The sequence below is a fragment of the Antechinus flavipes genome, chromosome 6 (assembly GCF_016432865.1).
Source record: "Antechinus flavipes isolate AdamAnt ecotype Samford, QLD, Australia chromosome 6, AdamAnt_v2, whole genome shotgun sequence".
NCBI classification, from domain to species: domain Eukaryota; kingdom Metazoa; phylum Chordata; class Mammalia; order Dasyuromorphia; family Dasyuridae; genus Antechinus; species Antechinus flavipes.
Window position 1 is genome coordinate 138720198 of NC_067403.1, and position 26046 is coordinate 138746243.

The window sequence follows — 26046 nt, forward strand, 5'->3', positions numbered from 1 at the left end:
TATAGTCATCACCTAATAATTACATAAAAAGGCACCAGGGAAACAGAAAGAGCCCAAAGACCTTATCTGTAGGAAAGCAGAGTCTATACTATTTATTAGATAGCCACTTTGATTTCATCAGTCTATTTGTTTACATGTACACATATCCCTATGTATAATATGTAGAATTATTACAGGCCTGGGAGAAAAAAAAGCATCTACTCTTGCTGCCCATGCCATGCATTTTTCCAGTGGTGCAGAAGAACTATCAGTTTTAAAACAGTTGCCTTTCCACCTTGAAGATAAATAAAATAAATCCAACAAAGGGAGTAAACATAATTATTCATTGAATCACATTAAGTTAAAATTAAGAGTAAATTAAAATTAGTTTTATCTTATATTAAAATATGTAATCAGCATAAAATTTAAAAAGTAAATTTTAAAAATAAAATATAATTTAAAAATTTAAATTATATTAAGTCCCATCACCTAAATAATTTATCGACTTAGCAAATTTGATTACTGAGGTATTCAAGATCCCTAGGTATTGTTTTTCACAAGATTCTGTTATTTTATCAGAAAGGCATCTGCATGTGGAGTTAGGAGACACTTGGTTAGAATCAGACTTCTGACTCTCATTAACTGATCCTGGACAAGTCATGTAACTTTTTTCAATTTCTACTTCTTCATCTGTAAAATGGGACTAATTATGGATTCTGCTTCACAATATTGTGAGAATTGAATGAAACAATAAGTCAATGTTTTGTAAGTATTAATAAGATTTATAAATGGCAGGTGTTATAATGGCAGGTTTTTATTGATTTCACTCCTTCCTCTACTCTACATTCCACTCAAACTGGTCAGTTTTATGCTCACCCTACTCAACATCCCATCTTCAGTCTCTGTTACTTTGTACAGATTATTATCCCCTATTCTGTCCTTCCTTACCTCTGTCTCTTGGTGCATTCTCTTAAAGTGTTGCTAGTGCTCTCATTCTCCCCCCACTCTCCATGTTATTCCATTCTTGGTATTTTTAAAATATGTTTTATCTTTATTTATCTGTCTATGTATCTACCCCTCCCTATCAGCAGACTATAAGTTTCTTGAGGACAAGGACAATATTACTTTTGCCTTTTTTTAAAAAAATAAAGTGCCTATTACAAAAAGTGCTTAATAAATTCTTGATTCAAATTAAATTAGGATATACTAAAAATAAACTGTTGCCAACTTCGTTTTTTTAATTCTCTAGTTGCCCATCTTGGAAGTACAGTGGCCACTCACAGGTCCAATCCCTGTGCTGTTTGGCATGTAAACTTTGACCTGCTCTGCTTTTAATTGGACTGATTTGCCTGATACCAGTCAGGTTTACACCTACTGTACCCAGGGGTCTTGAGAGCTAGTATTTCTCTAACCTTGGTGCCTCTCTCCTTCCCACACCTTCCCCATAATAAGAATTATAGTCATGAGAGTACACCATTAGCCACCTATTAAAAGAGAATTGCGTAAAAGATCATGTGATTTTCTTGTATTTTAAGTAGACTCAATATGAGTACTCTCTATAAACTCTCCAATAAGAGTCATGGAAATAATAAATCCTTATAAAAACTATTTTGTAACAAATCTTTCCAAGATGGAGAAAAAAGCCAAATTTTGACTTAAGTCAGGAGACCTATGCTAAGAACCCAACCTGAGCTTCTCTTGAATTTACATTACAGTAAAAATAAACAACCCCCCCCAAAAAAAACCACCTCAATAATTCACTTTTAAAACTTTGATGACTAAATCAGATCCTTCAGAAAGTTTTATGATATCTTGATATCTTTAGATTCCCTGATCCACAACTTTGATGTGAATTATAGTTAAAAGGGTCAACCTTCAATAATAAAGAAAAATACTTTTTTTTAAACCTTGCACCATAACTTTCCTTTATCCATGGGTTTAAAGAACTTACAAAATCTTCACAGGGATTTGGGGGCTTGCTTAGGGTAGCTGAATAGTCACTGTCCTTAGCATCCTTGTCACATGAAATAACATGCAGCTCTGTCACAGTCTGGGCAGCTAGGGGCATAGCATCCTAAAACACAAAGAAAAACTGACAATGGTTAAGTCCTCTAGTCATCATCATTCAGCATTTTACTAAGACATATTTCATACAACCCAAGAAAAATGCCTTCATCATCATTGAGAACCAAATCCACCCATAACTATACTCCACATGCTAAATGTCCTTATGGCTCTTATTTCTATATTACATTAACTTCCTGTCCCCTCTCATTATCTTTCTTCTACCCTTATTCATTTTGCCCTATCACAACTCCAAATCAGCTGTTCCTTTGTATCTCCAGAGACATATAGGAAAAAATAAGAGGGCAAGTTTTTGCAGTAACTGCTATCCCTCTAAACACTTCACTGGTTTTGTTCACCTATGGTTGTAAAGCGCTCCCAACACATTTGTTGCTTATTTTTATTGTTTGCCTTTAACACTTGGGCTCAAAGCCCAAGGATACAAAGTCAGTGTTGTGACTTAGCAAGAAAATAAAAATGTTGGGTAAATGTAGAGGGCCACAGACAGTGGAGGAACTCTGAATGACGTATAAGACCCTTCAGCTCAGAGGGAACCTGCTAGCCATATCTGATTCAGCTCCCATCTCCCCTAAGGACTCTCAGACTTCCTTTCACCTTCCTTTCACCTCGAGAAGTCAGGAGGTGGTGATAACCTGTGTTGTAATTGAAGCAGAGTGACAGCAGGTGGAAGAGTGATACCAGGTGGCAAACTATGTACAATAGCAAGTTGTTTATGTGGCCCCACACGCCCAGGATGTCTTAGCACATGCCCAGTGTTGCTTTGGTTATATAAGGGTATGAGGGTATATTAAGGGTGAGAGAACTTGGAATAAACAGATTCCATATTTTAACCATCCTTGGGAATCTCACCTCATTACTCCTCCCCTAAGACAGTATGTTTTCTCACCCTGGCATGGGGACTATACAAAGCAGAGTACGTTTTGTCACCTCAACTTGGGGGCTCTAGAAAGCAGTACACAACAGGTAAATTTCATGCCAGGATATCTGCAGTCACTGTTGTCTAGGAGACCTTTTAGAGGGACATGAAGTAGACATGGCTAATTAATTATTTCAATTATTTCATAATTTTTTCAATAATTATTTCAAATTTCATGATCTCCAGACAGACGGTTAGATGTGATATTGAGATCTTGCCAATTTTAGTATCTTCCAATACCAGTGACTAAAGTATTGGCAACCTGTCCTTTGATTTTAAAAAGGGTGGCCAAGATAGAGAGGTTTACCATTAGTATGTTATACAGTGGTAAAATTCAAATTAAAAATGTTTTTGTTCTAAGGATTTTATTTGCTATTTGGTATTTATGGTACTGTTTAAGTACTGTGTTACCAAAAAATGGATATATAAAATCAATTTTAGCACATTAATTTAGCAATTAATTTAGCACAAAAGGTAGAAAATTCTAATGAATTACCAATGAGAAAAAGTGTTTTATATGTTACCAATTTTATTTTGTGTATTGCATTTTATAAGTTTACTTTATGATTACTATATTAGGAAAAGAATATTATCAGAATCAATGCTTTGTTATAAAGAATTTTATATAGAAAAGTGTATTTTCAGCAATTTATAGCTAAAGAGTATAGTTTTGATTATTATAACCAAAAAAAAGGTTATTTTCTCATAGGTTCAATTTTATCAATATTTGGCTTATGATTTTTTCATCATTTTCTAGAATATTACCCCTATGAAAGTTGAGAATTGAATATATGTATGTGTATATGGGTATGAATATGTATAACATGTATACATATATATATATAAAGCATTTTATAGATATTATTTAAATCAGCCTCTTACTGACTGAATTATATGAATTTTCTACATACATTTCTAATTACTCTCAGTGGTATCATGGATTTCCAGAATCCTTTAGAGTGTTCACCATTATTTTAAAAAGCATTTTTTTTTTTTTACTACTGACAATCTCTATAATTGAAAGTCATCTAATCAGCCTCACATGGTCCATGGTATCACATAGGTAACCGACACTGTCACATAATGGCAACTAAAGATGAAGAACACCATCTTATAAATATCAAAAATAACCATAAAGTACCCACCTGTATGTGTTGAAGGCAGAATGAAATGTTCTTCACACAATTCCTCACGGTTTTTTCTAAATGTCTAAACAGTTTTTCTTCTCTATTAAAGGTTCTGTCTTTCACCTAAAATATATTTTCATTATTTTTACTTTTTTCTGGTATAAAAGCAAATCTCCTAATGATGTTAAGCAGTGTGAACAGAATTTTAACTAGGAATTCTGGTTCTCAGAGTAAGTTGAGTTGAACAAGAGTGAAGAAGGGCATAGAGGAGAGTTTTATCCATCATGTCAGGAAACCTTTATTATGAAAGCAGGAATTAAGGGGTTGTGATGACAGGCTGAGAAAGGGATGCCATGCAGCATGGCTTGCAAAATACTACTACGTGTGGGGACAGAAAACTAAAAAGATTTCCCCCCAAACAAGCACATACTACTCCTAGAAATGGGCTTTTATCTCCTGTAGCAAAATTCCAGTCACCCTACATCATTACATCTTCGAGTGTTTAAATGTTTTTAACACTGTCACCAAAATATGATAAATATTCAATGATCATATATGAAATTCCTCCAGTGGTTGAACATGTACTGAAATAATCATTAAATAGGCACATGCTATTCTTTAGTTTCCCTGGTTTCTGTTATTATTGTCCAAAGCTGCCTAATAGTTTAGCCTGCTTGAAAGTTTTTCCATAATTACCTTTTTGGTTAAGATTTTTTGATCTGTCACTCTATTCTAGTAGAGCATGCAAAGGTTATTTCCAGAACATCCTTGAGTTTATACTTATAGAACTATGTGTTAATATTTCTAGCAGTTCATGATGTAGGACTGGTGTATCACCTAAGGAAAGCAAGTTTGGCTGTTGGCACAACCCTCCCTATGATAACTGGTGATACATCATAGACAATGATATAGCATCTGCCTTTCAGGATTATTGTAAGGATAAAATGAGAAATTTATAAATTACTTTGCAGACCCCAACATGCAGGCTTTTACTATTAAAGCTGTTTCAGAACCAGCCTAGCTAAGTTTGGAGGAGCTTATCTCTGTATTGAGCATGAGATGAGTTTTTTGACCAAAACAATTTACAAAGACATTCTAAATTTTAAATGTGTTATGAACTGAATTGCTGGGGATAGTATACATACTAATGATAGTACATTACTCAGAGTATGTAGAAACATATATTTAGAATTAGAAGAGACTTTAATGTTGGAATCCTTACTAACTGCTAAGTAATTAGAGTTGATCTAATCTTACAAGAAGATGTTTTGGCCAGAACCTGAAACAAGGTACTAAGTAGAACTAATTAAGACAAGGCTTGTGTTCACACCTTTACTCATTGGAGTCCACAAGTATGCTAGCTTCACAAAGTACACTTTCTAACTTCAAGAGAGTTCATACCTCCCTTGAAGCTCTTTGGGCCAGAGAGCACTATGGGAGGTATGAACTCATTGAATTCCAATGAGTAAAGGTGTGAACACAAGCCTTGTATTAATTAGTTCTACTTAGTACCTTGTTTCAGGTTCTGCCCAAAACATCTTCTTGTAAGATTAGATCAACTCTAATTAGGTAGCAGTTAGTAAGGATTCCAACACTTTAAAAGTCATCTGATCAAATAGTAATTTTTAGTATCAATCATTCATTATTACTATGAATAAAGAAAAGTATTTCTCAGGCACCAATGAAATGCTAAGGATTTTTTTGGGGGGAAAAAAGATAAAGAGGGTGAGTAAATTAGTAGTTAAATTTATATTTTCAAGGGTGTATGGGATCTCCCAATTCAAAAACTTCCTAAACTGATATAAAGCAAAAATTTGTCTATAACCTACAACTTTAAGAATAGCTTTGGGACACTAAGAGGCTAAATAATTTGTTCCTTGTTGCACAACCAATGTTAAAAAAGGAAGCTTTTTCACTCTGAGTCTGCTCTGTCTCACGATCTGTTTGCATATAGAATGGGCTAGCCTAAGAAGCAGGAAGTACTGAGTTCTAATACTGCTACTGTCACATCATGACTGAGGAATGTTCAAGTCAAATATAATCCATGTTCTCAGTGTAAGGGATAGCTTCCACCTTTTTGTGGAACAAACAACAGCCCTTTTTGTGAGAGCTGCTGATTGGAGTCTCATCTCTCCTGCTATCTTGCCCACTTGCCTACTTGCCCACTCTGTTCTAACTCCAAGTCAAATGCTCTGTTTGACATGCTGCTTCGGTTTTCCCAGGGGTCAAAAGATCATATAACACATGTGATTTGCATATATTTAAAATACAATGCTTTATGGAATGTAAGTTTCTTGAGAATAGGAGTTGTCTGTATCTGGAGCACCTAGGATAGTGTCAGCACATATATTAGATTCTTAAAACATGCTCTTGGTATGAATAACTAATCTTAGTGTTCAATTTTATTATTGATACCTTTGGAGATACAGAAGGGAATTGTAAAAAGAGGTTTTGGATTAAGAATATCTTTGTTAGAAGTATCACCTGGCTCTGAAATTAGAGGGAATAGCTCCAAATCCCACTTTTTATGCTTTTAACCTATGGGACTTTGAGCAAATCACTCAATTTCCCTGGGTCTCAGTTTATTTGTCTGTATAGTGGAGGTGATGGTCGATTACATGACTCTCTGGAGTCATTTCCAGCTCTGAATCTATATCTTTTGATTCTGTGAATCAGTTAAAGTGAAATGGGGGGGAAAAAAGTCATTAACCTGGAATTAGGAAGACCTGAGTTCAAGTCCATCTTTTGAAATATACTGGCTTTGTGATCCTGGACAAGTCTGTTTGCCTTAGTTTCCTCATTTGTAAAATGAACTAGAGAAGGAAATGGCATATCACTCTAGTGTCTTTGCAAGAAAAGCCCCAAATGGCTAACCAACTGAAAGGATTGAACACCATACCAATGCTGAATGGTTAGTAGTTTATATCAAAGGAACACAAATACAATTAAATTATCTCCTTAATCATTACTTATAATGATTATAATGAATAAACAGGGTCAGTCTTTTAATGCTGATGAAATTGCACTAAAATCATGGCTCCACAGATTTAATGTTAGAAACAACCTATGCGTCCAACCCATAACTAATAAGAGTCCCCTTCACAAATTCTGAACAAGTGAGTGACCATCTAGACTTGGCTGGATGATGTTGGCTAATCCCCTCCTTATCCATGAAACCCATTCCACCTTGGGATATCTCTAATAATCAAGAAAAAAATTTTTACCTCCTGTGTAAAAAACAAAACAAAACAAAAAACTCTCCTGATTCCTTTAATGATAGTGTCTTTCAAAGTTGGCTCCAATTTACCAATTTATAAAGATGTTTGCATGTTCTCTCCCACCATTAGAATGTGAGTTTCTCCAGAAAAGGGACAGTTTTTGCCTTGCTTTTCTTTGTATTTATCACAAGTGTTAAACAAGATGCCTGGCACATAATTGATGCTTAATAATTTGTTTTTTACTTCTTGATTTGATTTTACTTACTATAGACCTAAATTTTCCACTCTGTAACTCTTATATTTTATTTCTTCTATGTTCTTGATCAAGCAGAACAAATTGAATATCTCCTGAATGAGACAACCTTTCAAACCTTTCAAAACATAGCTGAAGCCCATTATCATGATCATACCAACCCTTCTCTTTGACTAAAAATTTCGAATTCCTTCAACTGATCTTTGAGAAACATGACCCTGAGTCCCTTCCTTATCCTGGGCACCTTCGAATACACAATCTCTAGCTTATCAATGTTCCTCTTTAAATATGGCAACTAGACTAGAGTATATTTTATTATCCTAGATAGTTCGTGACTAGAGTAGAATACATGTGGATGATCTACTACTTCCCAATTCCAGAACACCAAGACATTCGGTTTTTCTTAATGTTTTTCTTAAAACACATTTTTTTTTTGGTCTTCTACCAAAAAATTAATAATAACAACAGACTCAGAGCCCCATGTACTTTGTTGGTACTCAATGCTAAGGGAACTAAAAAAAAAACCACTTAACTCTTTGGGGACCTCATAGAGGATTTGTGGGAGGATTTCACACAGAAAATATGGTTATGAATTGGGAAAAGAAGATCCTCACAGGGTAAACACATAGTCTGAGTGAGGAATATGGAAAGGAAAGGAGGATTCTTTTTGGCAAAGAAGAGCAGTATAGTGACCATAAATTCAGGATTTTTTAGGATGGTCCCAGTTTCAAGAAGAAAAAAAAATAAAAACAGGGAGAAGGAAGAGACAGTATAAAGATTATTATTGGTAACCAAAGGACCTGAGTTTATTCAATTTCTTTGTCTGCCTCTTGTCTGCCTCTTATTGTCACTGATTATTTGGAAGGAAACAGAAGTTAAATGGACCTAGCAAAAGTTAGCAAAGTCTTTGAAGTTAGATTTTAATTCAAGTTTTCCTGCTTCAGATCCAGGGCTCTATCTACTGCACCACCTAGATATCTATAGTTTACTGTTTAAATCTCTATAAAATGGGAGACACTAGCATTAAGGGAATCAGGAGAAACTTTAGAGTTTCCAGCTCTAAATCTGTGGGGGGAAGGGGGGAAGAGGGGAAGGGGGGGAGGGAATATCCTCTGTCAGATCATGAGTCCCAATTTTTGGTTCAAGGAATGTGTTAACATGGATACCATCAACATATGTACCTTAGGACTTTTTTGGTACTAGCTAGTACATTTGGTGCCTTTTCTAGTGCTCATTCTTCATCCTTCCCATTTTTAATAGAAACTGAAAGTAGATGCTTTTTCATTATTTAGAGCTGAAAAAAATCATTTGATCTGAACCCTTTAAGTAAAATTACAAGTGAGGAAATTGAAGCTTAGATGACTTACTTCACTTGAGACATATAAAATACTGCTTACTGTATGCAGAGCCCTCTGCTAAGTGTTTGTTGGAAGAGATACAAAATTTCCTTAAGGTAGGTTTTTTGTTGTTGTTGTTGTTTTTGCTGAGGTAATTGGGGTTAAGTGACTTGCCCAGGGTCACAAAGCTATGAAGTGTTAAGTATCTGAGACCAAGTTTGAACTCAGGTCCTCCTGACTTCAGGACTGGTGCTCTATCCACTGCACCATGCCCCCTTTTAAGGCAGTTCTTAAAGAAAATTACTATCTAGTGAAAAGACAAGATACCAATGGAGATGGTAATAATAACAACACATATGTCAGATAAGATAATGTGTAAAGCACACTACCAATCTTAGAGCATTATATAATGGTTACTTTATTATCATTATTATTATTATTATTATTATTTTGAGAGACACCATGACACAGTGGATAATAAGTGGTCCTTGGAGGTCAGCCTGGAGGAAGACATGGATTCAAATCCTTTCTCTAACACATAATATGGCTTTGGGACCTTGGGCAAGTCAATTAATCACCTGGTCTAGGCAACTTTCTAAGACTAAGTCATCAGAAAAGTTACAGCCTGAAGTGGGATAGAAAGTTTACTCTTCTGGGAGTTCCCTTTACCAAAGAGATCCTGTCTCTAAACCTGTGCCTATTATTACTATTAATTATTATTAAATTTCTTTAGAAATGCTTTCCTTGAAACAATCTTGGTATATTAAAGCAGTGGTGTCAAACTTAAAAAGAAATGGGGCCATTAAACCATACATAAGGATCATTGTGGGCTACATATTGATTTATAAAACAATATATTAACATTGTATATATTTTTGTTTTATTTTTTATTTTGTTAAGCATTTTTATTTACTTCTGACAGTACTCAGGAGTATTAGGAGCTATTTGGGATTATTGGACAATCCCAAAGGGTTACCAAAGAAAATACTAAGTGAGGGGAGCAGCTAGGTGATGCGGTGAATAGAGCACCAGCCCTGAAGTCAGGAGAACCTGAGTTCAAATGTGACCTCAGACACTTAACACTTCCTAGCTGTGTTAAGCAATTCACTTAACCCCAATGGCCTCAGGAAAAAAAAAATACTAAGTGAGGTCTAAAAGGGAAGGCTATTATTAAATGGTGTGTATGTGTGTGAAGGACCTCTGAAAATATGAGGCCATCTGGGAAATGTATCACACTCATTCCCAGTATACTAGGGACAGATCTAATTAATAAAAACCAACATGGAAAAGAAAAAAAAAATCTCTAAAATAAGAAAAATGACTACCTGAGATTCTCCTCTGGTCAGAATCTTTAGATGGTTAGTCACCCTTTTGGATTTCTTGCTAATTGAATGGATATTCAGTTTGGAAAATTTATCTTTGAGGGATTCATCTTCATCATTCTTCTTGTATTTCAGAACTGGAAGAGAAGGTTCCACTGACATGTTCAGATACAGATAAGGGACGTACAAGCCCATTCCTCATTAGATTTTTAAGAGACTTAGGTAAAATAGCATGAAAATAAAGGAATCACAGATTCTCTGAATTTCAATTTTAGGGCCCTCCAGGCTATCTAGAAATTCTCACAGTGTCATTCACATTGGTTCCTCCTGCCTTATCTGCCCCCTAGTGAACATGACAAAAACCAAACCTTCTTGGTCCCATTACTTTAAATTAGCTCTCAATTGAGGGTGCTTATAGAATTTGAGCAAACTGCTTTCCTAGCCACAGATGACCATATCCCAAGGTAATAACAATTGTACTACAATCAACTTTTCCATGTTTCTTTCCTACCCAGATCTTTCCTTCTTTTAAATTCATTGATGTTCACATTAATGTCTTTCATTGCAGCTAAGGCATCTTCCAGTTCTTTGTAATCTGGGTGAGAAGGAGGAGTTGAGTTCCGCAGTTCACAGAGCAGTAAAGGATACTTCATCACCCGCTGAACTGGCTTGATGAGCAGGGATCCCATATCCAGCAGATTGGGTTTGCCTCTGAAATATAAACATCTAACATAAGAAAGCAGTTTCAAGAAGGGGCAATTTTGCTTACTCATCCTGCTTTTCTTATTCTTGGCTGCAGAAAAACTAAAACCAGAATAAGAGTAAAGAGAGCTAAAGAGTTCAAGAGAAACATGTCACTGTTAAGTCACACTCTACTAATGGCAAACTTTAATAATAACTTCCAACTCTGCCATTTGTTCTTCACAGCCCTGGTGTTACTATTTCTGTTAGAAAATTAAGACCTTGAAGATAGATAAAGAACTCTGCCCGAAGTCACATGGAAAGAAAAAAATATTTAGTAAGCACCCTTTGTATGTGACAGACCCTATACAAATATTATCTCATTTGGTTTTTATAACCTAAGAATATAGATATTATTATTATTACCCTGTGTGGGGACAGGTGAAACAAGTAAAGGGCCAAGCCTGGAGTTAGGTCAAATCTGGCCTCAGATACTCACTAGCTGTATGATCCTGGGCAAATCACTTAACCCTGTTTCCCTCAATTTTCTTATCCAGAAATTCTAAAAGAAAAAAAATATCCTGAACAAATGTCTGAGTTCAGCACTTATCATAATACCTCGTAAAGTTTGCAAACCATAAAATATCATATAAGTGCTAGCTATTGTTGTTTTTGATACATTAATTCTACATTTCAGTCCTCTCTCACTTAAATTCAATTCACTTACATGCCATAGCATCATTTCCCTGATGTCATGGTCCTCTTTGAGAAGAAAGGATAGATAACAACATTCAGCATAGCCCTCCACTATGCAAGACCACAGAGTGGGGATAAATTATCATGAAGTTACTTGAATTAAAAAAATACAACTTTTTTTTTAAGGTGATGTTTAGAAAAAGAGTGGTAAACTATTTTAAACATTTCCCTAAGGAAGCTTAGAGGCTTTTCAAATCACTTCTTGGAAAGTCAGAAAAAGGTAGACCACAGATTCAAAAACAAAACAAATAGTTGGGAAATGTATGTTTACATGTAGGAAGGGAAACCATCAAAACCCTTTCCCAAAAATTTGTAGACTGATAACATTGTGTTTAAATATTTTTTTCCACTTAACATTTTCTGATTTATATTATAAGTAATAATAATACTATTGGTAGTAATATTAATCACAGTAGCTAGCACTTGTATGATGTTTTATGGGTTTGCAAACTTTACAAACATAATCTCATTTGATTCTCACAGTTTTGGAAAATTGGTGTTATTCTCCCCATTATACAGATGAGGAAATAAACAGATAGACACTGTAACTTGCCCAGAGCTAGTTTTGAGGCAGGATTTGAACTCAAGTCTTCCTGATTACAGGTCCAACACTTACAATTATTTGCATATGTTATACATGTATATATAGGTGTACATATATTTGTGTATGCTTCATACTAGACTGTTCCTTGAGAGCAGGGATTTTTTTTTTCTTGAATTCCTAGTACCCAGGACAATTCCATGCAAATTTGTTGACTAAATTTAGTAAATATTTTGAATAGTTCTTTTAAAAATGGTAATTGTCGGATCAAAAAGAATTGTGCAATTTCCAAGCTATGGCAGGTAAAATAAACCCCAAAACTTTTGCTATAAGTGAATTAGATGTACATCAAAAAGTACACCAAAACTGAATTTTTTTACATAAACTAATAAGTAATGCTTTAAATATCCAGATGATTTGGATAACTTCTAACAAGTGTGGATAGATTGATGAGACATGTGGAAGACACCATGCTAAAGAGAAAAGGATAAATTGTCTCTGACCTCATGGTGGGAATACAAATACCCACAAATAAATAATTACACATATTTAATTTAAAAAGGCAGAGTGCATTGAGAGTTCTCTGGGGATGACTAGAAGAAGGCTGAAAAAGGATTCCTGGAAAGTGTCACAGAAGAGGCTTGAGGGCATCTAATGACCCCAAGTGGCAGGTATAAGTAATACACATTAGAGTCATTTGAGATACAGAATATGGAGTCAGATGATCTGGTTTTGAATATTGAAATAAGAGGATTTGATTTCAAATTCTGCCTCTGAGACTACTTTTATGATCTTGAGTAAGTCATTTAATTTCCTTGAGCTTTTGATTCCTCATTCATCAAATGAAGAACTTTAAATAGAAGGCCTTTGAAATCACTACCAGCCCTTAATCTATGAGCCTGTGGGTCTATGCCTAATATTCATAATATCTTAAAAACAAATGATTTAACCTCTAATAGCATTCGATTTCTCATCTTTAAAAAATGAACTGACTTAGATTAGATGGCCAACCAGACTTCCTCCCAGCTCTTAATATGATACTGGAGTCCTACAGTTTAAAAAATAGGGAGCTGGTCAGTTAGACTTTTAAATCAGTAAGGGCTCCTTTAAATAGACAAATCGGGGTCATGAAATTCATTGGCTTGAATCAGGAAAATCAGATTAGTAGAATGAATATGCTTTTAATTTTCTCTGGTTATATTTTCAGGAACATTTTGCAAGGCTAAATAAACTATCTTGGTAATATACAAGAGCAGTATGCACAAAACAAAAATAGGTATGTTGAAGAATGTCTCTGCATCTTTTTTTGAAGTCTACACCACAAAGTCCTATCTTGTCAAGACTGAAAATAAATTTAAAAGCTCTCAATACTCCTAGACATTAGTATTCCTTCTTTTTCTTACCCCCTCCTCTGCATCAAAGACATTTTTTTTCCTTTCTGCTTCTCAAAGTAGAAAGCACAATTCTAAATTGTTATTGTTTCCCTTAAAAGCTTCACAATGCAAATCTGTTCAAAAGCTCTTTCCTCATCAGAAAATCGCCTGAGTGACTTTTCTCCCTCAATTTGCACTTTGGCCAGCTGCTAAAGTGATAAGCAGCCCCTCTCTCCTAATATCTGCCTGACACAGTATACCAATCTGTCAAGAAAGATAGAGAATTTTTTTATAAAATAAAGACACACCCTAGGGCACTCTATGCCACAAAGTTCAACTCATCTAATCCTCTCCCTAAGATTAACTCTTGATAACCCTGCCTCCCGTATTAGCCCTGTTTCTCAGAAAGCCCTCTTCAGAGGGAGCTGGTGCCAATTGACAAATGTCTGGATCATGTAACACAAGAGGATGAAGAACAGTCCTCATCCTTAACCAGTGCTGGACTGAAGGTTGAGATTGAATGTCATTCTCTTCTCTCTTACTCACATTTTCCTGAGAATTTAACAAGTGTTTCACAGCCCCAAGTAGCTACAATAATCTTATTACAAATCATTATTGACACTGACAAGTCAAGTAAACACAGCTGGTTCAGTTTTAGCAGCATCCCCTCCCCCATTCCCAGTTCATTGGAAAAGCACTTCACAATGAATATAATGAAATAAATATATGTGCTGAAAAATGGCATTTAACATTGTGAAAAAAAAATTTTTTTTTAACATTGTGAAAATTAAGGTAGAAAGAAGAGAGGAAGGGAAATGAAAAAAAGGAAAGGCAGAGAGAGAGGAAAGTGAAAGGGAGAAGAAGAGGAAGGAAGAGGAAGAAGAAGGAAGAAGGAAGAGAGGGAGAAAAAGAAGAAAGGAAGGGATGGAGAGAGGGAGGAAGGCAAGAAGTCAGGAAGGAATTTGCAGATTGTCTTTTTTTTTGTAGTACATAATTCCTGGCGGGGGTGGGGGTGGAGAAAACAAAGAAAATCTAGTAAATATAGATTATGTTGGCTGATTTTTCTTGTTGGGGTAAAGGACATAGGTCACGTTCAGTGCAACCAGGAGGTAATACTTGAGAGTCTTGGAAGTAACTTCTGTGTGCCAGAAGAGACTGCATCATGGGCAGGACTCTAGCCATATTGCGGTAGCTTCATAACGGGAAATGTCTTCCTCTCTGATTGGCTGTGTGCCTGTGACCTCATAGACCCTATATAAGCTCTATGGAGGAGGCACTCGATCTCTTTTCACCTGGAGCTTTACTGGGAATAGGAACTAAGAGAATGCAGGAGGTCAAAGGGTAGTATGTAGACATGGGAATAAAGATCCTGAGCTTGCATACAATTGCATTTGAGTGCTCTGTTGAATCCCAACTGCTGTCCCTGTGAGGGACAGAGGCCTCTAAAGACCTCAGAAAGAGGTAAGCCCTGGGAATTAGGAGAGACTGGAAATAGCAAATGCAAAGATAAAAACATTTGCATTTCTTGGACTTTATTCCCATATGTGTCATAATTTTAATGTTCCTGAAATATAGTAATGTGAGATAATCTTTCCTGAAAGATTTTTGAAGTGAATGAATTACACAATATCAAGGGATGAGCACTTGAACTTCTATTGGAAGGTCCTCAGCTCAGATCCAAGAAGACCCAATATAATTGAAATCTGTCCAGACCTTTGCAAAAGTCCTAACAGGAATTTGCCCCACTGAAAAACTATTTCTCAGTGTAATAAACCCCATTCTTGCCACGAACCTTGGGGATCCCATTGCTGTCAGGGGATCTCTCAACCCTCATTTCTCACACCTCAGCAATACTAGACATTGCACTAAATGGAGCAGCAAAGACAAAGTCCCTGTGTTGGAAGAACTTACATTCTATTTGGAGAAAAACAATATGTAACCATATGATTTCATGAAATAGAGAGTACATAGGTCTACTCTGAAGGACAATTTGTTAATAATAGAAGAGGAATTCCAGAGGATATAGTGAGAGTAAAGAAAGGTGGGATAGTGATGGAGCTATAATAAACACTTGGGCCATTTCACAAAGTTGTTGAGAAGAAACTATTTTCTAAATATTAAAGTATTATCTAAATCTGAGCTATTTTTTGTTTAGTCATGCCCAACTCTTAAAATCCACATCTTCCTCTCTCCGAGTTAAGCATTTTATTGCTATTGTTTAGTCATTTCAGTCATGTCCAAGCTGTCTGTCCCATAAACTAAAGAAAGAAATTACAGCAATTGTCATATGATAGGGGAAAAAAACCCAAAATATGTTTTATTCCAATTCACTACTACTATGTTATCCTAATAACACTGAACAGTATGATTACCAAACCTTAATGTAGGTTCAGAAATGGAGGTACAGTAGAGGTATTTGCATATAGCATTTTAAAATCTTCTCTGAAAAGAAATGATTCTATTTGGGAGCAAGGTATTCTTAGGTACAAATTGTTCTCCATGCTTGGAGTAGACTCTTTAGTAAATTCAACCTCTTAGACTCCTTCATTAAATCAGGTTTCATTTTCTACATGAAACTTTTCCTTATCCCACCAGCTCCTACTGCCTTTTTTCCCCTTAAATATTTTGCATTCATTTGGTATGTATTCTAGATATACATGTTGAAGTACAAGTTATGTCCCTTGATAGGATGCACGCTCCTTGAGGACGGGAGCCATTTCTTTCCTTCTTTTTTTTTCTTTTTCTTTTCTTCCTTCCTTCTTTCTCTCTTTCCTTCCTTCCTTCCTTCTCTCCTTCCTTCCTTCCTTCTTTCCTATTTTCCTTCCTTCCTTTTTCTTCTTTCCTCCCTCCATCCCTCCCTCTCTTCCTTCCTTCCTTCTTCTGTTAAGTCTCACATGATATAGAATTCAAAGAAGGGCATAATGACAAACAGCTAGATGGCCAATGGTTAGGCAGTTTTCATAAAAGGACAATTTCCTTTTAAGTTTGCTTGAGATGTATATCAGCAGGTAAGTACAAACATTTAATAAAACTTGGCCAAAGTCAAAACACAAGGGTTTTGGGTGGGTCTAGGACAAGATATAAAAATTCCTTACATAGATCTTCAGTTTAACTGAAAGGTTTCTGAGATCAGAATGACCTACAGTTTCAGGTTAGGTAATTTTCTAGCCACAAAAAGCTAGGTTCAAACAATATTAGTAAATAATAGTTAATCACGTATTTACTTCACAGATTAGATTGATGAAGTTGGAGAGACCAAATAACAGCAAGAGAGTAATAACCTTTTTTTTTTTTTTAAGTACAGAAATTCTTTTTGTCATTATTTTTCGGAACAGAACCTTGACTGTGAATTTATGTGTCTGGGACAAAGGGAAGATTAGGCTGAAAGGATCTCATCTGAGGTTGTAACTGATGGGAAGAGAGGGAAGAGGAAGTATGCCCCCAATACCTTGCTATTTGGACCTTCAAATTTCAGCAAAGTTCGGGTCACTCTGCCTTAGTTGAAACTCTAATTACAGATAGTTACCTGTAAGTTCCTATTATTATGTATTTTATCTAAATTTTTCCTTGCTCCTAGTATCTAGCACAATGCTTCACATGTAGTAAATGTTTGTTGAATCACTGTGGAATAAGCTAATAAACCATAATTATGAGAACAATGTTATTTTTTCTCAAAACCAGTTATTTTCCTGTAAGTAGGAGATAATTGGCTAAAATTGTAGGGAACTATAGTTATACAAGAATTTCTTTCTATCTCTCTCAGTTTCTCCTTTTAGGATTTCTAAACATTGAAATATGTGACCAAAGAACATTTATAATATTAATTATTAGAGCTTTTTAGCAATAGAATAGACAGTTTGAATGACTTAAGCATGACTTAAAAAGAAGAGTACTATACTAAATTCTCTTTCCAGTTCAACCAATCAATCAACAGACAGTTATTATGGACTTATTATTCTCTAGGCACTGTACTAAATACTAGAGATACAAAGACAAAAATAAAATAGGATATATCCTCAAGGAGCTTAAATTCTATTAGGCAGGATTATGTATATGTATGTGTGTAAGTCTATATATATTTATGGGTGTATATATAATGCAAACATATACATATATGTGTATATTTATATATGCATACCTATATGTGTATACCAAATAAATACAAGATAACTTGTAGAAGGAAGTATTAACAAGTAGGGAGATTGGGATGGGCTAGATATGAAAAGAGAAGCTTGAGCTAAATTTTGAAGGAAATGAGGAATTCTAAAGGAATGAATAAGTGAAACATTTAAGCACTCATACAACGTACAAAGTGCTAAGAATACAAGTAGAAAAGTAAGACATTTCCTATTTTCAAGGAACATTCTAATAAGGAAAACTACACACATGGTCAACTATAAGTTATATAAAAAGGGTCTGTGATCCATAAGGTGCATCAGCAAATTAGGCAGCGATATATCTTTCTCATTATCATTTCCAGTGGGGGAAAAAAAGTATCTGTTTCACATATTGGATTATTTGTCAGTACCAAGGACTTACTTCTCAATGGATGGGGGTTGGTTCAGGAACCAGGTCTGGAGGTTTGGGGGACCTGGATTGTATCCATCAAGGTCTGATTGGAGATAGTGGTCAGGGTAGCAGTGGCAATGTGATGATAGTCTAGTACTTGCTCCCTCCCATCTTTCCCTTGAGGTGTCCCATTGCTTCAGCTAGTCTGGCTTGCCTCTTTTGTAACAACTCTGAAGTAAAGGTGAGTGCATTTCTTGTCATGCAAGACCTAGCCTGGCATATTTGTACAACATTAAAATACTTTGTAGGTATTTTTGGAGTTAGGAAAACTTCAAGAACTCTTTTCTCATCTGCTTTAAAAGCAATTTTGAAAAAAAGTTACTGAGAAAAATTTCCATTGCCATCGGTAAAGGACTTCAGGAAAGCCTCTTTTGCTTCTAGGTTTGTCAAATGTACTCCTGGCTGCTGTTTTGGAGAGCCTTAGCTGCTGAAGAGCTTCACATACAATGCCTGGCATTTTCATTCACTCTTTTCATAGACTTGAAGAGGCAATGTAGCAGTATGTCCGTGCTTCCTGACAAAGCAGTAGAATAAAGAGAAAAGTAATACTAGGAAATGGAGCTGGAATTTCTCATCTAGCTAAGCACTCACAGTTTTTTTAATGCTCTTTCAATTCTTAGAGGAGGTATACATAACTTTGCTGTTTCCCACACCATCTCCTCCCCTCCCCCCTTTCCAGTACTAATCTTTAAAATTTCCAAAGCTTTTATGGTGAGTTTGATTAATTTTTGCTCTTTCTGAATGCTAGTTGATTTTGACTGCAATGCAAGTGGAAAGTAATGAAAGTTCTTCAAGAATGTCAATCCTTAAAGTCTTACAAGAAATTAATGTTAGCTACTCAAGAGAGTAGCAAAGATGCAAGACTAGAATAGAAAGAATGATATATATGGATATATGACACACAATAGTAGCAGCTCTATTGCTGCTTTTCTATTTCTATTAGGTTCATGTTAGAATACATTTTATCTAGAAATACTTTTAAATAATTTGCTTTATTTCAGATACTGAATCATCAAGTGATAACACAAAGCAATGATTTAAATAGTACTAACTATGATTTTGGGAGATTTTTCTAAAAAAATTTTTTGGATAACTCTATAGCTATTTCAGACTTTCTTCCTAGGAAGAAAGAATTGATAGTCCCGATGAGGAGTATTGCAGTTCTGTTTAGGAAGGATGTTTTTAATTTGGAAGATATCCGGGAAAGTGAACTTGAATCAGGATGAAGACTTTGAGCCTATAACATATGCCAGACATGTGTAGCTGAGGAGAGAGTTAGGAGGCAGAGAAAAGCTGCATCAAATATTTAAAGAGTTGTCACATGGAAGAGGACTTGGACTTTTTCTATTTGGCTCCAAAGGGCAGAACTTAGAACTAAGAATGGAAGTTGAAAAGAAGATAATTGAGATTTGATATTGGGGAATCATGGAGGGGGGAAAATCTGCAGAAGATTAGACCCATCCTAAAGAAGAACTGCCTGCCTCAAGAATTAGTGGGTTCTCCTTCACTGGAGGTCTTCAAGCAGAGATTAGACGAGCACTTGTTGGGTATATTACATGGGGGAATACTTTGGGGAGGGGGCATGAGTAGGAGTAGATGGCCCCTGAGCTCTCCTCTAACTCTAGAATTATATGATTCTGTATAGATCTGAAGTCAATTACAATGCCCAACATTCCATTCAATAATTTCACACTCTGCTCCTATTTATTTAGATCTGCTTTGCTCCTGAAGTGAACAATCTTCACTTCATAACACTTTGGTGTTATGTTTGTGGAGGGTGGAGAGAAAAGTAGGGTAAATTATAGAAAGAACAATCAGGGATACCAAAAGAAGACATCATCATTTGGTTGGAGAAGAGCTCTCTGTCCTTTAATAGTGAGTGACACCTTGATTTTTAAATATTGTTTTGTGATCCTGTACTTCTAAAAACTGAATTACATACGAAGTTTGCAAAGTATTGTGCATATATCATCTCCTTTCTTCCTCATTTGATAGATATCGTGAGAATTATTATTCCTGTTTTATGGATTAGGAAACAGGTCCAAAGAGATTAAATGAATTGCCCATGGTCCCATAGCTAGTAGAACCTGAGGTAGAATTTAAACCTAAGTCTTCTCAAACTTCAAGTCATGAACTTTTATTACTTCTACTTTGTAACAACGACAACAATAACCAGTGCTTTATCCACTGGGCCATCTAATTGTCCCCCTGACACCAGATTTCAATTCAGATCACCCTTTGATTCCAGGTCCAGTACTCTATTCACTATGAAAACTGAACTCATGATGATGCATTTTCCGGACTGAACACCTGGCACTATATCCACTGTGCCACCTAATTGCTCATTAGTATGAGAAGATTGTTTCAAATTCAGGCTCTGCCAACATGGCTATGGACAAATCATGTAAGATCACATATTTAGAACTTGATAGAGTCATTCAATGATTCAATAGATATTTATTAATTGTCTACTTTGTGACTTGCTCACAGTCACACAGCTGGTAACGTATCTAAGGTAAAATTTGAATCCAGATCTTTCTGATTCTAAACCCAGACATTTGCTTGCCTATTTTATAATATCGTGCCCCCTGGAGGAAATAAAGAAAAACTTCGTTGAAAATAGTACTAACGACAAAAATGTGACCCAGGGGTTAGAATTCCCACTCTAGTTGTCAATGATGCTATTTATCCAACTCATTAAAGGCTTCAAAATTATCAGTCAAGCAATGTTTAAGACAAATTCTATTATGTTCATCCTTTCAGTGTCTTTTTCTGTTAAGAGAAAGCTAAATGTGTGTCTTTGTTTAAGAGTAACTTTCAGGATAGGGCTGCCTTTTTCACACTAATAATGTTAGTCTTTATTTTTGTCATTGCCATGAGCCATATCCAACTAAAAACATAGAAAAGCAGATGTTTAAGGTAGTCCATAGGGAATTGTTTCTCCCACACCACTGGTATTATTGAGTCTATATTACTGCCTAGAATTTCTAAGAACAGTTATATTTTTTGGAATGCATGTTTTTGAACTTAAAAGAGTCCTAAATATTTATAAAGTGAGAAAGGAGTAAGCTTTACAAGAATTTTAAACTTGTGATTAAGTTCTTCATAGAGTAGCATAGTTTAAAAATTACAGCTCACATTCATGTAGCCTTTTGAGGTTTACAAAATACTTTCCAGGTGTTATCTCATCTGATACTTAATAATAATCCTGAGACAGAAGTGCTATTATCATGCCCATTTTAGAAATGAAGAAACTGAGGGTAGGAGAGTTTAAGTGATTAACTCAGGATCATACAACTAGTAAGTACTGGGGCAGCATTTGAATTCACATTTTCCTGACTCTGATTAACATCCTATCTGCTATGTCACAAACTGCTTTTATTATGTTTATAATAAAGTAGTATAAATCTATATTTTAAATATTATACAAGTAAAATTTAATATTATAAATTGGCTATATTAATTTTATTATAAATAATAATTTTTTAAATGGTAAGCCAGATCATTTCAGACAAAATTAGAAACAAAATGACACTGGAGCTTACATATCAATAATATCCAGGAAAATGGGAATTCATACTTATTTATGAAAACAATCCTGTGGCTACTAATACTTGTAATTTCAGAAAATGTAAATGATACTTTGGCAAAATTTATTAATGTATTTTCCTGTAAGAACAGACCTTAAAAATACTTAAAAAGATCAAAAGTACTTACTCTTCCAGGTATAATTTCCTATAGAATTAAAAAAAAAAAAAAAAAAAAAAAAAAGAAACATTAGTTCACATAAAACCAAAGGAAAGGAAATCACAGAATCCTGATAATATTCATCTTGAAAGGCATATGTAATATATATATTATATATAATAAAATAAAGCAGGATAATCCTGATTTACTAGGTAGCTAGTAATGATTGACTAGGTTATCTGTCAGTAGTTCAGTTAATACTGACTTTACATGAACTGATGCTAAGTGAAGTGAGCAGAACCAAGAAAACATTGTACACAGCAACAAGATTATGTGATAATCAATTGTGACAGACTTGGCTCCTTTCAACAATGAGGTAATTCAAGGCAATTCCAATGGACTTGCAATAGAAAGAGCCATCTGCATCCAGAGGGAGGACTATGGAGACTGAATGTGGATTTCAGCACAGTATTTTCACCTTTTTCTTTTGGTTGTTATTGTTTGGCTTTTTTGCTTTTTTTTTTTTTTTTCTTTCTCATTTTCCCCTTTTTGATGTGATTTATTATTATTTTTTTTTTGGCAGCATGATAAATATGGAGTTACATTTAAAAGAATTATACATGTTTAATCTATATTGGATTACTTGCTATCTAGGAGAGGGATGGAGAAAATTCTGTACCACAAGGTTTTGCAAGGATGAATGTTGAAAACTATCTTTGCATGTATTTTGAAAAACTAAAAAGCTATTATTATCTTTAAAAAATTATTCAGATACTCAATGACTATAATAATCTACAGTCATTGGTGTTTAATAAACCCAAAGTTTATCAGCTTCTGAGTTAAGAACTCACTATTTGACAAAAATTGCTGGGAAAATTGGATATTAATATGGTAGAAACTAGGCATTGACCCCCACCTAACACGCTACACCAAGATAAGGTCAAAATGGGTTCATTCATGATTTAGACATAAAAAATGACATTATAAGCAAATTAGAAGAACAAAGAATAGTCTACCTCTCAGATATGTGGAGAAGGAAGGAATTTTGCCAAAGGAGAACTGGTGTATATTATGGAATATAAAATAGATAATTTGGATTATATTAAATTAAAGAATTTTTGTACAGACAAAACCAATACAAACAAGATTATAAGGGAAGCAGTAAACTGAGAAAACTTTTTTTTTTATGTAAGAGTTCTGATAAAGGCCTCATCTCTAAAATATATAGAGAATTGATTCAAATTTATAAGAATTCAAGTCATTTTCCAATTGATAAATAGTCAAAGGCTATGAACAGATAATTTTCAGATGAAGAAATTGAAACCATTTCTAGTCATATGTAAAGGTGCTCTAAATCACTATTTGATCAGAGAAATGCAAATTAAGATAACTCTGAAGTAGCACTACACATCTCTCAGTTTGACTAAGATGACAGGAAAAGATAATGATGCATTCTGGAGGGGATGTAGTGGGACGCTAATACATTGTTGGTAGAGTTGTGAAATGGTTCAACCATCTGGAGAGCAATTTGGAACTATGCCCAAAGGGCTATCAAACTCTGCATACCCTTTGATCCAACATTGTCTCTACTGGGCCTGTATCAGAAAGAGATCATAAAAAAAGGAAAAGAAACCCACATGTGCAAAAATGTTTGTGGCAGCCCATTTTGTAGTGGCTAGAAACTGGAAATTGAGTGCATGTCCATCAGTTGGGGGATGGCTGAACAAGTTATGGTATATGAATGTTATGGAATATTATTATTCTATAAGAAAAGATCAGCAGGATGATTTCAGAGAGCCCTGGAGAGATTTACATGAACTGATGCTAAGTGAAGTGAGTAGAACAGGACAACATTGTACACAGCAGTAGCAAGATTATACAATGATCAATTCTGATGTATGTGACTCTCTTCAACAATGAGATTATTCAGGCCATTTCCAATGGTTTTGTGATTAAGAGAGCCATCTACACCCAGAGAGAGGACTGTGGGAACTGAATGTGAACCACAACATACTATTTTCACTCTTTTTATTGTTTTCTTGCTTTTTTCCCTTTTTTGATTTGTTTTTTTCTTATGCAACATGATAAGTGTAGAAATATGTGTAAAAGAATTGCACATGTTTAACATACATTGGATTATCTGTCATCTAGGGGAGGGAGTGGACAGAAGGAAGGGAAAAAATTTGGAACACAAGGTTTTGAAAGCGTGAATGTTGAAAATTATCTATGGGAGCAGCTAGGTGGTGCAGTGGATAGAGCACCAGCCCTAAAGTTAGGAGGACCTGAGTTCAGATCTGGCTTCAGACACTTAACACTTCCTAGCTATGTGACCTTAGCAAGTCACTTAACCCAAATTGTCTCAGCAAAAAAGAAAGAAAGAAAGAAAGAAAGAAAGAAAGAAAGAAAGAAAGAAAGAAAGAAAGAAAGAAAGAAAGAAAGAAAGAAAGAAAGAAAAAGAAAATTATCTATGCATATGTTTTGAAAATAAAAAGCTTTAATAATAATAAAAAAAAAAAAACAATAAAATGGGGACAATAACTTCCCAGGGTCATTGTAAGGATCAAATGAGGTAATATTTATAAAGTGCTTAGCACAGTGACAAAAGTACAATAGACATTTAATAAAGGTTTGTTCCATCCTTATAGATGATGAAACAGGACTGAAGAGGTGGAAAAAAAATTACTTCAGGTCTGATGTTAGAATCCTTACAAGGTATTAACGCAATAGAATTGATAGAAACAATGTTTATGTTTACATCTTTGAGAGTTCACACATTAACTCACACATTAGTTTATAAGTTTGGAAGATTCACAAGTCAGTATTCAGTATGAGATTCACAAAGTTTACACCTCACACAATCCCACTCTCTCAGAGGAGGAGTCAACTTTTGGGTTCACACCTTAAAGAGATCATATATAAGAAGCTCTCAGTCTCAGCAAGGGTCAGTTGAAGATATTGAGAGCTACAAGTCAGTGAAGATTCAGATAAAGAGATTGAAAGCCAGAAGTCATTCAGTTGAGGGGACTGAGAATCCAGGAGTCAGTATTGAGCTAGAAGTAGAAGCTGGCAGAGGCAAAAGACTAGCAATGAGAACTCTCAGAACCAAAGAAAGCTAACTGGGCTATTTTAGAAGAGACAATAAAAGATTTGAACTTTTATCAGTTGGCTACATTTGAGGTGATTATTGATCTGAACTAAAACTAAGGCTGCCCCAGAAGTCCCCCGAGAAACCTGCTCCCTGAGAGAACGATCATATTCTAGAAAAGAAGAGAACATCACATTTTGGTATCCGAACATGGGGCAGACATGATCTTGATTTTAGTGGAAAAGCCTCTGATCCTGAATCCAGTGGAAAAGTCTCCTCAACCCAGAAATTAGGATGAGTACAACAAAGAAATTTTGTTAAAAGAGTTAAAGTAGAATTTCAGCTAAGATGAGACAGATGTTTAGAAAACAGCCTTCTGTTTCTCTTCAAGGAAAATGTTTAGAGAGCATTGTCAAAGTTATGAAAAGCCAAGGTTTGATTATAATTTTGGAGCAGATCACTGAAATTTTAAAAACTGTACAGTACACATCTCCTTGGTTCTCTGTGGAAAAAGAATTGGATCTAGATGAGTGGAAATTAGTAGGAGAGCAACTAGGTGAATACTACAATTCTAATCCAAACTCAATCTCCAAAAATACACTTTATACATACAATTTAATACAACTGGCTTTAAGAAATTATATAAGTGTTAGAATGAGGAAAAAGAAGAAAGGGCAGGAAGGGGAGGTGTCAACTAAACTAGGTGAAAAGGAGGAAGAATCAGATAAGAATGGAGTTAATTTTGAGTGTGATACTTCACATCAGGAGAAATTAGATTGTTCCTCATCTCATGACCCTCCCCCCTTAATTAATCCTTCATGGGTGGAGGGAGAAGGAGGAGGTGGAGAAGCAGAACCACAATCAGCATCTCCTGTGAAGCAGAATATAACAAGATTAGAAAAAGCATTAATTAAGGCAAAAAATGAAGGACAAGATGTATCTAATTTTATAAATGCATATCCTGTGATTAAAGAGCTTGAGTCTTCAGGTCAAAAAGGGAGAAGATACACTCCTTTTAATTTGGAAAAAATTAAGGATTTGAAAAAGGGTTGCATTCTTTATGGGGCTACATCCTCTTATGTTAAGATGTTACTAGATAATTTGTCTTATGAACTCT

At 35.1% G+C, this 26046-nt stretch overlaps 1 protein-coding gene and 1 long non-coding RNA gene across 2 annotated transcripts in view; one reads left to right on the forward strand and one right to left on the reverse strand.

Moving 5' to 3' along the window:
* LOC127542019 (uncharacterized) overlaps nt 1-26046 on the forward strand; it is a 236787-nt gene that overhangs the window by 207783 nt on the left and 2958 nt on the right. The gene's annotated exons all lie outside the window — the stretch shown is intronic.
* The window catches only part of ARHGEF38 (Rho guanine nucleotide exchange factor 38), a 134926-nt gene that overhangs the window by 23073 nt on the left and 85807 nt on the right, over nt 1-26046 (reverse strand). Inside the window, exons 5-9 of the mRNA XM_051967447.1 lie at nt 21875-21892; nt 10749-10948; nt 10241-10374; nt 4126-4230; nt 1931-2053 (exon numbers count right to left, since the gene is read on the reverse strand). Of these exons, the coding sequence (XP_051823407.1) occupies nt 1931-2053; nt 4126-4230; nt 10241-10374; nt 10749-10948; nt 21875-21892 (580 nt within the window). The remainder of the gene's footprint in view (nt 1-1930; nt 2054-4125; nt 4231-10240; nt 10375-10748; nt 10949-21874; nt 21893-26046) is intronic.